The sequence below is a fragment of the Schistocerca americana genome, chromosome 4 (genome assembly GCF_021461395.2).
Source record: "Schistocerca americana isolate TAMUIC-IGC-003095 chromosome 4, iqSchAmer2.1, whole genome shotgun sequence".
NCBI lineage: Eukaryota > Metazoa > Arthropoda > Insecta > Orthoptera > Acrididae > Schistocerca > Schistocerca americana.
Genome location: NC_060122.1, coordinates 822,272,468 through 822,288,058, shown reverse-complemented (window position 1 = coordinate 822,288,058; position 15,591 = coordinate 822,272,468). Strand labels below are relative to the sequence as shown.

Sequence of the window (15,591 nt, the reverse complement as noted above, 5' to 3'; positions counted from 1 at the left end):
AACCTATCTAACCTAAAAACAAAACCAAAGCTAGTGCCAACGCCACTTCCACCCTAAAAGCTAAGTAGGACAGCTGTGTGCCACAACTACAGACTCTGCCCACGAACCAAAATCAAAAAGGCATCTGATCTTGTTGTTAAAAACAGGAAGGGATAAAGGAAAGGGTAAAATAGTTTCATTTTTTGATATTATACCCCTAGATCAAGGGTGCCATCCACGTGGTATTACGGACGCAATTTCTGTTATTGGAAGCATAACTGTGAAAACAATGTTAACACCTGACGGTAGCTCCTCCTGAACGACCGTTCAGGTTTTGTGATGCCCCAACATTTCGCTATCGAGCTCATAGCGAAACTTTGGCGCGGAGCTTTAACTGAAGTACTGCCAAGAGCACAAACATTTCGTGTAGTTGTTGACGATGGGAAAGATTAAGGGAGGCAGCGAGACCACACTGCATAACATGGTCTACGACCTGCTGGAAAATATCTGCGAGGCTGCCAAGAGTTAAGGTCGTCACTTGAAATATGAAGTACCATAAAGAACATTCAGCACTCGTTTCTTGTTTCAGAGAGGCTACACTCGTACTATGTCGCCAATAAATACAGAAAAAATACACAGGCTTGAGAACACTGTTTACAAACACTTTCTGCCACACTTATTGTGAAGAAGTTCACGCCGTAGCCATCTATTCGCCATAATTTTTGACACGGTCTCTTACTGTTTTCGTTGTTGCTGCTGCTGCTGCTGCTTTTAAGGTCTCCAGGCCGATAACTTGACTGATGCAGCTCTCCATGCTACTCCATCACGTGTAAGTCACCTCATATCCGAGTAACTATTGCAGTTTACATCTATTTGAATCTGTTTACTCTATTGGTCTCTTGGCCTCCCTCAACAGTTTTTTCCCCCACTGTTCCCTCCAACATTAAACAATGATTCCTTCTTGTCTCAGAATGTGTAGTATCAACCTACCTCTTCTTTTAGTTAATTTATGCAACTAATTTCTTTTCTCCCCAATTCTATCTACTCTGCAGCATTCTTCTGCAGCACTACGTCGCAAAACCTTCTATTCTCTTCTTGTCTGAACTGCTTACTGCCCATAATTCAGTTCCGTACAAGGCTACCTCTTGGACTTACTTTCAAAAAGCACTTCTAATACTTAAATTTACGTCAGATGTTAACGAATTTCTGTTCTTCACAAACACTTTTTTGCCATTACCAATCTACATTTGATATCCTCTCTATTTCGCTCATCATCAGTTATTTTACTGTGTAAATGGCAAAATTCGTCTATCACTTTTACTGTCTAACTTCCTAACCTAATTCTATCAGCACCACCGGATTTAATTCGACTTCTGCCTCTACTCTTGTTTTGCTTTTGTTAATGTTGATCTTGATTCCTCCTGTTCATTCCATTATACTTGCTTTCCAAGCATTTTGTTGTCTCTGACAGGGTTAGTGCGTAATTGACAAACATCACAATTTTTGTTTCTTCCCCCGAACTTTTTCCTTCTCCAGTTTTCCTTTATTTTCCCTTAGTGCTTGCCCAATGTATAGGTTGTATAAAATTGGAGACAGGTTATAACCCTGTGTCACTCCTTTTGCAACCACTGCTTTCTTTTCACAGCCTTCGAATCTTATAACTGCCGTCTCGTGTCTCTCCTAGTTGTGTGCAACTATTCGTTCCCTGTATTTTACCTCCGCTACTTTCAGAATCCCAAAGGATCCGCCAGGTTAGCCGAGAGCGCTAATGCACTGCTTCCTGGACTCGGGTAGGCGCGCCGGCCCCGGATGGAGCCCGCCCAGTGGGATAACGACGAAGGCCGGTGTGCCGGCCAGCCTCGATGTGGTTTTTAGGCGGTTTTCCACATCCTACTAGGTGAATACACTGGGCTGGTCCTCACGTCCCGCCTCAGTTAGACGGCTCGCAGAAATCTGAACACGTCCGCACTATTTCACGGATTCCACTAGTCGCAGACAGTTGGGGTATACTAATTCCGTCCTGAGGGGTACAGGGTGGCGGCAAGAAGTGCATCCGGCCACCTCTTAAACTAACCTTGCCAAATCCGATTAACCATGCTGACCCTGCGTAATTGCGGGAATAACGCACAAGCAAAAGACTTTCAGAATTCCGAAGAGTGAATTCCTGTCAACACGGTCAAAAGCTTTCACTAGGTGTGCAAATGCTATAAAAGTAGGTTTACCTTTCTTTAACCTATCTTATAAGATAATTCGTAAGGTCTGTAATGCCACACATGTTCCCACATTTCTCTGGAACTGAGTCCGATCTTTCCTCAGGTCGACTTCTACTAGTTTTACACTCTTCTCTAAATAATTCATGTCAGTATTTTGCAGCCATGATTCATTAATCTGATAAGTCGATAATATTCACATATGTCAGCATCTTCTTTCTTTAGAATAGGAATTATTACTTTCTTCTTTAAGTCTGAAGGGTATCTCCTCTGTCTAACATCTATTGCACACAAGATGGAGTAGTTTTGTCATGGCTGGCTCCCTCAAAGACGTCAGTAGTTCTTTCGGTGCGTTTACATCTGTGTACTTTGTGGCCAGTCACCCTGCGGCTGTAGCTTGCCCTACAAGGAAGAAGAGGCGGCCAGTGTAGAGACAAGTGTGAATGGAAGCACTCGCACGCACTTATTGAGGGAGCGGCATCCACCTACACGCGTGACTCTGCTATCGGTGGGCCAAGCACAATCGGACAACGATTAGCCGCAAGGGGCACAGGTGTAAACGCGATTTTAGGGAATCTCGTCTACTCCAGGGGGTGTGTCATGACTTACATATTTACTACTCTGTCGAATTCTTCTTGCAGTATCATACTTCTCATCTCATCTTCTTCTACCTCCTCTTCCCTTCTTACCATACGGCCTTCAAGTTCATTTTCCTTGTATCGTCCCTGTGCATATTCGTTCCATTTTTCGGCTTTGTCTTCTTTGCTTATTACAGGTGTCCCATCTGAGCTCTCGCTTTCTTGTCTTGAAAGGCCTCTTTATTTTTCCTATATGCGGTATTTATCTTTTCTCTTGTTATGAATGATTCTACAGACGCTCATATGTCCGGTAGCCGTTCCAGCTTGGTCTTATAGCACTTTCCGTCAGTCTCATGTTTTAGAAGTCGTTATTTATTTTCGCCTGCTTCATTTGCTGAATTTTTATACTTTCTCTTTTCATCAGTTAAACTAAATATCTCCTGTGATATCCAACGGTTTCTAAGAGGGCTTTTTTTACCTATTTGGTCCTCTCCTGTCTTCACTGTGTCTTCACTCGAAGCTGCACTCTCGCCTTCTAACATTTTGCTTTCCCCCGTTTCACTCAATCGTTGTCTTGTGATCCTTTCACCGCAATTAGATGCTTTCGACTTATTCAGGTACAATCTCCTTAATTTCCTACCTTTTTGCAATGTCTTCAGTTCTGATCTATGCCCCATAGCAAATAAATTATTATCGTAGCCCACATCTGTCCCTAGAAATGTCTTACAGTTTATAACCTGTTTCTAAAATCTCAGTTTTGTCACTATATAATGAGTCTGAGCTTCTTTCGCAATGCTTAAACCAAGTGTTAACGATGATAAAATTATATCTACGCAAAATTATTCTACTAGGCTGCTTCCTTTTTCATTCCTTTCCCCCGGACCACATTCTCCTACAATTTTCCTTTCTCTTCCTTTTCCTACTATCGAATTCCAGTCCTGCATCACAATTAAATTTTCCTCTTTCTTAATTATCTCGTCGTACATTCTTTCAATCTCTTTATCATCTATGGATCTAGTTGGAAATACTACTGTGGTAGGTATTCGCTTTGTGTACATCTTTATTGAGACAGTGTGTTCACTATGCTGTTCATAGTAACTTACGCGCATTCCTATTTTCCTATTCACTACTAGACCTACTATAGTATTACACCTATTTCATTTTTTATCTACAATCCTGTACTCACCTGACCAATATTCCTGTTCGACCGCTGCCAAACTTCACTAATTGCCACTATATTTAACTTCAACCCATTCATTTACCTTTTTAAATTCTCTAACCTACCTATCCGGTTAAGGGATCCAACATTCCGCGCTCCGACCCGGAAATGCCAAATTTCAGTTTCCTGATGACGACAACTACCTGAGCGTCTCCGCCTGACGATCCGAATTGGAGACTGTTTTATCTCCAGAATGTTTAATCCAATAGGACGCTATCATCATTTAAGCACACAGCAGAGCTGCATGCCCTCGGGAAGTTCCCCTTGCTTTCAGCCGTTCAGACTGCCAGCACAGCAAGACCACATTGGCTAATGTTACAAGGTCAGATCAGCCATTCATGCAGACTGTTGCCCCTGCAACTACTGGAAAGGCTGCTGCCTCTCTTTAGGAACCTCATGTCTGTCTGGGCTCTCAACAGGCACCATCCTGTTGCATCTGCTATACATCTGCATCACTGAAGCACGAAAGCCACACGATCGCGGCAAGGTCCGTGGTTCTAATTATGACGTAATAACCTGAGTGCAAGTGGAAACCGTGAACGGTGTACGAGATGTCCACGACAGCGGAGCATTTACTGGTCTCACAGTTACAGTACGACACCAAAAACTGTACAACTAACTACGGCCGATTACAGCCACGAAGAGTCCTGGTGCTGTTAGCAGCCAGTGAACACCTGCAGAGGTAGCCGCGCGTTATGGGGCGGGCAGAAGTATGTGCTCTTTTTTCGCGGCCTCTAAATTAGACGCTGACTCGTCTTGGCACCGCAGCGCCACTGGCTCGCCGACGATGTGCGATTGTGTGCCGTTTATCTCTGAGCGGATAGCCAAGTCTCCGGACTCCGACAACATGGCCGGGGAAAGATTCACCAGCGAATTGATCTGAAGGGAAGCATGAATAAATTATGCACAAAGTTGAAGAAATGTTGCCACAATAGGCGCTGGAATGGATTGTGTAAGTGAGTGTGCAAGAAAGAGGACCTGGTAGATATCCTTAATTCATATTATCTGATGCAAACTGTATTCTTTCCAACGCGAGTACAACGACCACAGACAACAGTTTTGTTTATTCTTCATTACTACAGGGGCATCATCATCATCATCATTTAAGACTGATTATGCCTTTCAGCGTTCAGTCTGGAGCATAGCCCCCTTATAAAATTCCTCCATGATCCCCTATTCAGTGCTAACATTGGTGCCTCTTCTGATGTTAAACCTATTACTTCAAAATCATTCTTAACCGAATCCAGGTACCTTCTCCTTGGTCTGCCCCGACTCCTCCTACCCTCTATTGCTGAACCCATGAGTCTCTTGCGTAACCTTGCTTCTCCCATGCGTGTAACATGACCCCACCATCTAAGCCTGTTCGCCCTGACTGCTACATCTATAGAGTTCATTCCCAGTTTTTCTTTGATTTCCTCATTGTGGACACCCTCCTGCCATTGTTCCCATCTACTAGTACCTGCAATCATCCTAGCTACTTTCATATCCGTAACCTCAACCTTGTTGATAAGGTAACCTGAATCCATCCAGCTTTCGCTCCCATACAACAAAGTTGGTCGAAAGATTGAACGGTGCACAGATAACTTAGTATTGGTACTGACTTACTTCTTGCAGAAGAGAATAGATCGTAGCTGAGCGCTCATTGCATTAGCTTTGCTACACCTCGCTTCCAGTTCTTTCACTATGTTGCCATCCTGTGAGAATATGCATCCTAAGTACTTGAAACCGTCCACCTGTTCTAACTTTGTTCCTCCTATTTGGCACTCCATCCGTTTATATTTCTTTCCCACTGACATTACTTTCGTTTTGGAGATGCTAATCTTCATACCATAGTACTTACATTTCTGATCTAGCTCTGAAATATTACTTTGCAAACTTTCAATCGAATCTGGGGCATCCTGTTACCAAAAAGATGAATGGCTTTTCGGACTACGATGCACAAATTTTAACGCTAAAAGGTTTTTGTGCTCAACCATATGTTAAAATAACTATAAACTATTTGGAAAAGCCTATCCAGTTGCAATAGTGACCTTTTTGAACCGCACTACAGAACAAGAGTGGCAGGGTGTTTATAACGCTTTCCTCAACACATTTCTCATGATCTTTGAAAGTTGCTTTCCATTAGAACGTTCAAAACAGAGCAAAAAGTACGCGAGACTCAAACAAAACACCTAATTCTCAGTATAAAATTAAAACCATGTGGTAAGTTGTGGAAGAAGTGTCTGGTCATCGGCACCAGGTCGAGGATATAAAGTCAGTAAGTAGAAGAAATGGCTCACGTACTGATGTCAGATATATGTAATTTAATAATCACTTTCTGAATATAGCAGGTGAACTAAATAGAAGTCTAGTTCCTACAGGGAGTCATATAACTCTCATAGAAAATCGCTTTCCGAGACTGTTACCTGAAGAAATCTACCAAGATACTGACAAGGGGAAATTGTGTCAATAATCAAATCACTAAAAACTAATGACTCTCTTGAATACGACGTGGTATCTAGCAAAATACTAAAGCACTGTTCTGCATACGTAAACCCAGTATTTAGGCATATCTGTAACTTTTCCTTACGGAAACTGACCAGTTTCCTGACCGTTTAAAGTACTCAGTAGCGAAATAACTTTATAAAAAAGGTGAAAGGGATAACGTAGACAATTTTGGGTCTATTTCTATGCCATCGATGTTTCATGAAGTTACTGAAACGGCTGCATATACAAGGTTAATAGATCATTTCAATCCACACAATTTGCTGTCTGCTGTACCGTTTGGTTTCAGAAGTGGTTTAACTACTATGAGGCTCTGGATGGATTAAATAAAAAGTTACCAATGATAGGCGTGTTCTTTGGATTGTTTCGTGAATATTATTTGTATTTATACGCTGGGCCTGGCCTAGGGAAAACTATGCTATCGAACGAATACATCGATAGGTCGTGTGGAGAACGAAAGTGTTTAGGATCTTTGATAGTGTTAACTCTGTCGCGTGGAGCGCGGGCAGAGAGAGAGTCTGGCTGGGGTGGTGCAGTGGAGCAGGAGTGTTGTGTGACGCTCCCGCGAGTTGCCGCCTTTCGGGGTTGGGCAGCATGTAATTGCGCTCGACTTGCTATGATAGTTTCTGACACGGTGTCGCGGACGGGAAGTATTAGCTGGCGCACATCAAGAGCCCGTTTCGCCTGGTGACCTTGTCGAGAAGAAGGCGCGCCAACATCCAGTTTCTGCAACAGCGACGGCCGACAATGAGTGACTGTCGCCACCTCCTCGATCGACGGCTTCAAACCTTCAATCAACCAACAAGGAAGACTGGAAGCACGTAAAGTTTTAGAACTGTATGGCAGACCTCAGCTTTTCAAACTATTCCATTTTCATAACTAAATTACAGCAACGTAGCATGAACCTTTGTTGCTCATTGTCCCAATTGCATTACCAAGCAGGGCCCCTTCCTTTTCCGGAATGAACCCGAGTGTCGTTGAAATTCAAACGCCAGCATCATTCGATTTCACTGCTTTAATTTCAAAGTTCAGTTAAGGTATTCATAGCTGGCTACAATATTTAGATTACACAAGCACAAATTAAGAGTGCGAGTTTTGTTACCGTATTTTAGCTTACCTGTGACTGCAGCTCAGCTTGGTACGTACTAAATTTTACTATTGTTAATTGTTCAGAATCATTTAATTCAAGTTCAAAGTTAAATCTCTTATTTCTAAATTGCGTAGATTCAAGTAGCTTTTGAAATTATTGTTGAGGTAGTCCAAGACTAACCGTGTTTTACTGAATTTCGATGTGCTTCAGAAAGAAAGCTCACTATTAACTTCAGTCACTAAATTAACTTTCGATTTTCCGGTTTTATTAATTCTTTTGCTAAATTAAGTCAGAGTGTAGCGAAATTTATTACTTCTGACAAACTTTCAGTTTTCACACTACACGTGTCAACCTTCAGTTGCCACGCTTCTAGTGCTACTTATATGTGTAATAAACTTTCTTTTTCAGTTACTATAGTAATTGTCCTTAGGACTGGCGACCGTAATTTCCCACAAATCTCAAATATCTAATTACCGCTAGTTAATTGTTAACGTAACGGCCGCACATTTACTTTCTTTATTAACTTTACCCCTTTTCAAAATTAATTTCCACCAGTTTCATTTGCATTTTTCCTTTCACCAAGATGTAACCCTTTCCTCCTTCTTTACCGACAGATTAACTTCGGTGACGATTGCTTTTCCCAAATTTCCATTAGGTACACGTGGTGTAATTTTTCACTGTCATTAAGGTCGATAAGTGAGGGGGAGGTTATACGTGGCGACCTGGTGACAGGACAATCTTCGGATTTGAGGTTGTTCTGGACACGAATTTGGCATTGTGCAAATCTCGTAACAAAGTACTGGTTACGAAATGGTCGATACGTCAGCGAGAATATTAGTGTGAGGAATCCTAATTAGATTTGAGATTTGGCATTTATATTGAAAATTATTAAAATGAGTGAAGGCAACAGTTACCAAAATTTGGTAGACTTGGATAAGGAACAATCGGTCGAACAGTGGGAAACGCGCACCGCGGTACCCATTGTTCAGGGGCAGGCGGCTAGCATGAAAGACGCGACCGCCGAAACGCAACAAAGAGCAGAAATGGAATTCCAAACTTTAGAAAATGTTTCGGAATCGGAAGTGAAAATCAAATATGAATCCCTTGATGACGAATACGGGGGGGACAATTAAAGAGGAAGCCGCTACAGAAGTAAAACCGGTAGTTTCTGGGAATTTAACTGATTTATTGAATGTTTTGATTAACGAAATCAAGAGTCAATCGGCAGAAATTAAAGCTCAGGCTGCCAAGCAAGAAGCTAAGGCTGCCAAGCAAGAAGCTCAGGCTGCCAAGCAAGAAGCTCAGTCTGAAAAAACTGAACGGAAGCTAGACAATCAGAACAAAGCTATTAATGTTGTTAACAACAATGTTGGAGTTGTTAACACAAAATTTGATAAAATCAAAGAAGATATTGTTGTGATTAATACCGAAATCGGTAATCTTGAACAGGAAATGATAGGCGTTCAGGCGGAAATATCGAGCATAAATACTCGTTTTTATTCCGAAATTAGCAGAATCGAGAAAAGTGTAGGTGAAGCAGTTGCTCCGATCATCGAGAATAAGGTGACGGAACAAATTCAATTAGTGAAAAAAGAGGATCAAAGGAAGGTGGAAACTTTAAAGGCTTTAGTATCCGAAGTAGATACCAAAGTGACGAAGCAGACTAATACCTGCGAAGAAAAAAAATGGGAAGTAGAAACGCTTGCGACAACCACTTGACAATTAATTACGAGAGTGTCGGAATTAGAAAAGAAACTTGACGAAAAACAGAGCTATGTGCCAATCTGTGCACATAGTTCGGAATTGTTGACGAAAGAGGAGCGGTTCGACCCCTTGAAAAAAAGCGGTATACACCCGACGGATTTCATTAACAATTGTGAAAGAGTTTTACCCAGATCATGGACTAACGAGAGAAAAATTAATGCGGTTATTGATGTGTTGGCTGGTGATGCCAAGCGTTGGGGCTTAAACCTCAACATTACGAACCTGACTTTTGACGAATTTAAAAATTTGTTTCTGGCTGAATACTGGTCAAAGCAAAAACAGCAAAGTGTCTGGCGCGAATTTGTCGTATCGAGGCCTTTCGATGCGAATTCGCGCGGCTCGATGAAGGAGTTTTGTGAGGTCTGGATCCGCAAGTTGGAATATTTGCGCGATCGCCGCACAGAATCCGAAATAGTCTGGGAACTCTATAAGAAGCTTCCAGATGATACAAAACGCTACGTAGGGAGCAATTACAGGACAATCAATGATTTCCTGGAAAGAGTTGAGGACGAGGACGATTGGCGCAATAATCGCGACAGTGGTGGAGGCCGTGGTAACAACAACGGGTACCACAGCAACCACAACAATGATAACTATGGGAATAATGCATACCGCAATCTTGGCAGCAATAACAATAGTGATTCGGGCCGTAATGACAATCGGTACAATGCAAATAATAACAGGAATGACGGAAACCAGTATCATACTAGCGTGATACGGGCTTCACAGAATATTAATAACGCCAGAGGGTGTGATCAGCCGCCTCAACAGCATCCGGGGAGCGTATCTGCTGTTACGAGACAGGGAAATCATTAGCCGCACCGGTGAGGGGCCGACCGGGCGTGGAGAAATTTTGGAGGCCCAATAACAGGAGAAAACCCAGGTGTCGTAGTTACGAAAATTCCGTATGGAATATTCAACGGTGGGAGAGTGTGCAGGGGTTAAGAGAAAGGAGTGCGCCGACAAGTAGTAGATTAGCTGTAGACACGGCAGTAGAAAATACATTCACTGTCAGCGAGAACAGTTTAAGTAGTGTTCCGGAAAACGATTATAAACTGGCAGCTGTAAAACCCACAGCGGAAATGGAGATTGAGTTTAAGAATGATTCGCAATTGTTGAGAGAAGATCAGATGTCGGATAACACGTTCGTCATTGAGCGAGGGGATGCAGAGAGGGATGAGGTCTGGTTAAGGCAGTTCGATGACTAAGAGATTATAGGGGCCTGTACGGGAGAAGTGTTTATGGGGAGCGCGGGCAGGATTTGCCGCGTCTCGTCCCACAGGAAGATAGTATTTGTGAAATGATAGAAAGTTCTGGCCCTAACCGGCAGACTTTACTAGAAATAGTTGATGTTAATGGGGAGCACGAGCAAGATTCGTCGTGTTTTGTCCCGCAGGAGTTGGACGTTGAAGTGGTAACGGAAAGTTCTGGCCCTAACTGGCAGACTTAACCGAAAGTTATAGTGGTAGAAGTAGCCGACCCATCCGACGCAAACCTCCAGTTTAAACATTGCGAAAGTATTAAGGAGAAAGATTACGAGAATTTTAGTGATAGCCGGACACGTTGGTAGAAAAGCACGTAGATTACAGCGTGTCTGAGGTTCGAGCTGACATTATACGGTCAGACGATAGCAGTGTGGGTTGCGCAGATCTAGAGGAAGTAATTGCAGATACTACTGGGCACATTCCTCCAGGTAGATTGGCAGATGAGATCAATCTGACCAAAGAGGAATCAACGAACGTGACAATTAGTGAATTGATAGCAAAGCAACACTCACTAGTTGACGAGTTACAGTAAAAAGGTTTCGGTATTGGAGGCGAAGCTACAGATTATGCCTCAGGACAAACGTGTTGAAATTAAAGCTGTATGTGAACAGAGGCTGAAAAGGCCGCCAGATAAGCCGGATTTAGGATCAAAGCCGAATGGTTTTTTCTAGAATGACCTGGATATAGACCAGGATTTACTGTGGGAAAATAAAGAAACAGTCGAGGACAAGTGTAGACAGATAGTAGTGTCTGTTAATATGCACGATCTACAACTAAACGTGTTGATTGACACCGGTGCAGAATTGAGTGCTGTATCTGGGGAAAATATTTGAGTTACTGAAAGACAGACCTGGCATCGTAGTTATGCCAGTAACAGGAGTGAAAATTATCGGTGCTACTGGGAAGGCCAGTAAACCGGTCACAAAACAGATTTTTGTCAACTTCGAGATATGTGGGGCACGATTTGAACAAGAGTTTGTCGTCGTGCCAGACTTAACTACGGAAGTAATTATCGGGTTAGATTGGCTATTAAAGTACCGTGCAGTGATTAATTGCGAAAGCAAAACTTTGACATGTACGTCACAAGATAAAACAATAGTAGTTAGTTTTGGCGAGGCAGGAGACTGTGTGCATAGGCAACACCAGCCTATACACATTGTTAACTGGCCGTAGGTATGAATTTGAACTTCTGTAACGTGAGGAATCTCGGCATTGACAATAGTGTAGAAAGTGAATTGGAAAGTATTGTAGACGGCGGGTTGCGGGAAGGCAAACCAAAGAGTGTCTTTTATTGGCAGGACACACAGGAAATGCAACAGATCTACTAAAGAGACAGCCTACACTACGCTTGTCCGTCCTCTTCTAGAGTACTGCTGAGTGTGGGGGATCCTTGCCAGGTAGTATTGACGGTGTACATCGAGAAAGTTCAAAGAAGGGCAGCACGTTATGTATTATCGCGAAACAATGAGGTGAGTTTGTTGCTGAACGCGTTCGGCAGCGCCTGTATAGATCGGTTACTGCTGTTGCAATGGCAGGTTAACAAGATTTAAGTGAGTTTGTACGTGGTGTTGCAGTCGGCGCACGAGCGATGGGACACGGAATCTTCGAGATAGCGAAGAAGTGTGTATTTTACAGTGCGACAATTTCACGAGTGTACTGTGAACATCAGGAATCCAGTAAAACATCAAATCTCCGACATCGCTGCAGCCGGAAAAAGATCCTGCAACAACGGAACCAACAACGAGTGAAGAGAATCGTTCAACGTGACAGAAATGCAACCATTCTGCTTATTGCTGCAGATTTCAATGTTGGGCCATCATCAAGTGTCAGCCAGCGAACCGTTCAACGAAACATCATCGATATTGGTTTCCGGAGCCGAAGGCCACTCGTGTACCCTTGATGACTGCACGAGACAAAGCTTCACGCCTCGCATTGGCCTGTCAACGCCGACATTTTGTTGCCTGGTCGGACGAGTCTCGTTTCAAATTGTGTCGAGCAGATGGGCGTGTACGGGTATGGAGACAACCTCATGAATCCGTGAACCCTGCATCTCAGAAGGGGACTCTTCAAGCTTGTGCAGGCTCTTTAATGGTGTGGAGCGTGTTCAGTTGGAGTGATATGGGATCCCTGATACGTCTAGACACGATTCTGACTGGTGACATGTATGTAAGCATCCTGGCTGATCGCCTACATTCCGACGGACTTCGGCAATTCCGGTAGGACAATGCGACGCCGCACACGTCCAGAATTGCTACAGTGTGGCTCCAACTCTTCGGAGTTTAAACACTTCCGCTGGCCGTCACACTCCCCAGACGTGAACATTAACGAGCATCTGGGATGGCTAGCAACGTGCTGTTCAGGAGAGATCTTCATCGCCTCTTACGGACTTATGGACAGCCCCGCAGGACTCACGGTATCAGTTCCCTCAAGTGTTACTCCAGCCATTAGTCGAGTCCATCCCATATCGTGTTGCGGCACTTCTGCGTGCTCGCGGGGGTCCCACGCGATATTAGGCAGGTGTACCACTTTCTTTGGCTCTTCAGTCTATAAAAACTAAAAAAATCCGACTGACACTTGTAAGTCGTTTACAATATACAGTGAACAGTAATAATCCTGTAAGCCTCCCTAGAAGCACCCAGCGGCAGTTGGGCAGGTGGGGACGGCTGGGAGTGTGGTGTACTACACTCCTGGAAATGGAAAAAAGAACACATTGACACCGGTGTGTCAGACCCACCATACTTGCTCCGGACACTGCGAGAGGGCTGTACAAGCAATGATCACACGCACGGCACAGCGGACACACCAGGAACCGCGGTGTTGGCCGTCGAATGGCGCTAGCTGCGCAGCATTTGTGCACCGCCGCCGTCAGTGTCAGCCAGTTTGCCGTGGCATACGGAGCTCCATCGCAGTCTTTAACACTGGTAGCATGCCGCGACAGCGTGGACGTGAACCGTATGTGCAGTTGACGGACTTTGAGCGAGGGCGTATAGTGGGCATGCGGGAGGCCGGGTGGACGTACCGCCGAATTGCTCAACACGTGGGGCGTGAGGTCTCCACAGTACATCGATGTTGTCGCCAGTGGTCGGCGGAAGGTGCACGTGCCCGTCGACCTGGGACCGGACCGCAGCGACGCACGGATGCACGCCAAGACCGTAGGATCCTACGCAGTGCCGTAGGGGACCGCACCGCCACTTCCCAGCAAATTAGGGACACTGTTGCTCCTGCGGTATCGGCGAGGACCATTCGCAACCGTCTCCATGAAGCTGGGCTACGGTCCCGCACACCGTTAGGCCGTCTTCCGCTCACGCCCCAACATCGTGCAGCCCGCCTCCAGTGGTGTCGCGACAGGCGTGAATGGAGGGACGAATGGAGACGTGTCGTCTTCAGCGATGAGAGTCGCTTCTGCCTTGGTGCCAATGATGGTCGTATGCGTGTTTGGCGCCGTGCAGGTGAGCGCCGCAATCAGGACTGCATACGACCGAGGCACACAGGGCCAACACCCGGCATCATGGTGTGGGGAGCGATCTCCTACACTGGCCGTACACCACTGGTGATCGTCGAGGGGACACTGAATAGTGCACGGTACATCCAAACCGTCATCGAACCCATCGTTCTAACATTCCTAGACCGGCAAGGGAACTTGCTGTTCCAACAGGACAATGCACGTCCGCATGTATCCCGTGCCACCCAACGTGCTCTAGAAGGTGTAAGTCAACTACCCTGGCCAGCAAGATCTCCGGATCTGTCCCCCATTGAGCATGTTTGGGACTGGATGAAGCGTCGTCTCACGCGGTATGCACGTCCAGCACGAACGCTGGTCCAACTGAGGCGCCAGGTGGAAATGGCATGGCAAGCCGTTCCACAGGACTACATCCAGCATCTCTACGATCGTCTCCATGGGAGAATAGCAGCCTGCATTGCTGCGAAAGGTGGATATACACTGTACTAGCGCCGACATTGTGCATGCTCTGTTGCCTGTGTCTATGTGCCTGTGGGTCTGTCAGTGTGATCATGTGATGTATCTGACCCCAGGAATGTGTCAATATAGTTTCCCCTTCCTGGGACAATGAATTCACGGTGTTCTTATTTCAATTTCCAGGAGTGTATATTGGCTGCGGCCGGCTGACTCACCGAGCACGTTGAGCGTGCAGGAGCAGCAGGAGCGGCCGATGGCGTTCTCCGCGAGGCACGTCCAGCGGCCAGAGTCGTGCACGGTGACGGGCGCCACGTCCACGCAGAAGAAGCCGCCCTCGCGCACCAGCTGGAAGCGGTCGTCCTGCGGCAGCGGCCGGTCCTCGTGCAGCCATGTCACCTGCGTGCACACACTGCCGCTACACCACTCTGCCTTATGCAGGACTACATTAACCGTACACTGAAAACATGGGGTAGGATGAAATACATTTCATAGCCAAGACTGGCGCTCAGCAAAAGCCCACTGTAGTCGCACCAGTGTATATGGCTACAACCTCCCAAGGTGATGAATAAACATTGTGACGACATAAAAGAAATTATGTCAAAAACTAAAAAAGGTATAAAATATGTTTCTGAAAAGAGAAATAACTCATATAACAGTAAGTGTTATGAAGTCCCTTCTGAAACTATTTGTGTAGAATGTAGCGGAACGTACAAGTGAAGCTACAAAGAGAACAGAAATTTTGAAATGTAGTGTTATGGAAGAATGTCGAGAATTAGATAGGTAGATCAGCTCAGTAATGAAGCTCGAGATCTTCATTTCCATACATACTCCACAAGCCATCGTATGGTGCGTGGTGGAGGGTACCTGTACGACTGTTAGTCATCCCCCCCCCCCTCCCCCGTTCCAAATAGAGCGAGGGAAAGCGACTGTCTGTACGCCTCCGTATGAACCCTGTTTTGTCGTATCTTCGTGATCCTGACTCGCAGCATATGGTGGCGGCAGTAGAATCGTTCGGGAATCAGCTTAAGATGCCAATTCTCTACAATTTCTCAATAGTGTTTCTCAAAAGGAACGTCGCCTTTTCTC

General features: G+C 45.0%; 1 protein-coding gene across 1 annotated transcript in view; it reads right to left on the bottom strand.

The window, feature by feature from the left end:
* The window catches only part of LOC124613831 (muscle M-line assembly protein unc-89-like), a 261,356-nt gene that overhangs the window by 134,205 nt on the left and 111,560 nt on the right, over positions 1-15,591 (bottom strand). The window contains exon 3 of the mRNA XM_047142554.1: positions 14,721-14,901. Coding sequence (XP_046998510.1) covers positions 14,721-14,901 — 181 coding nt within the window. The remainder of the gene's footprint in view (positions 1-14,720; positions 14,902-15,591) is intronic.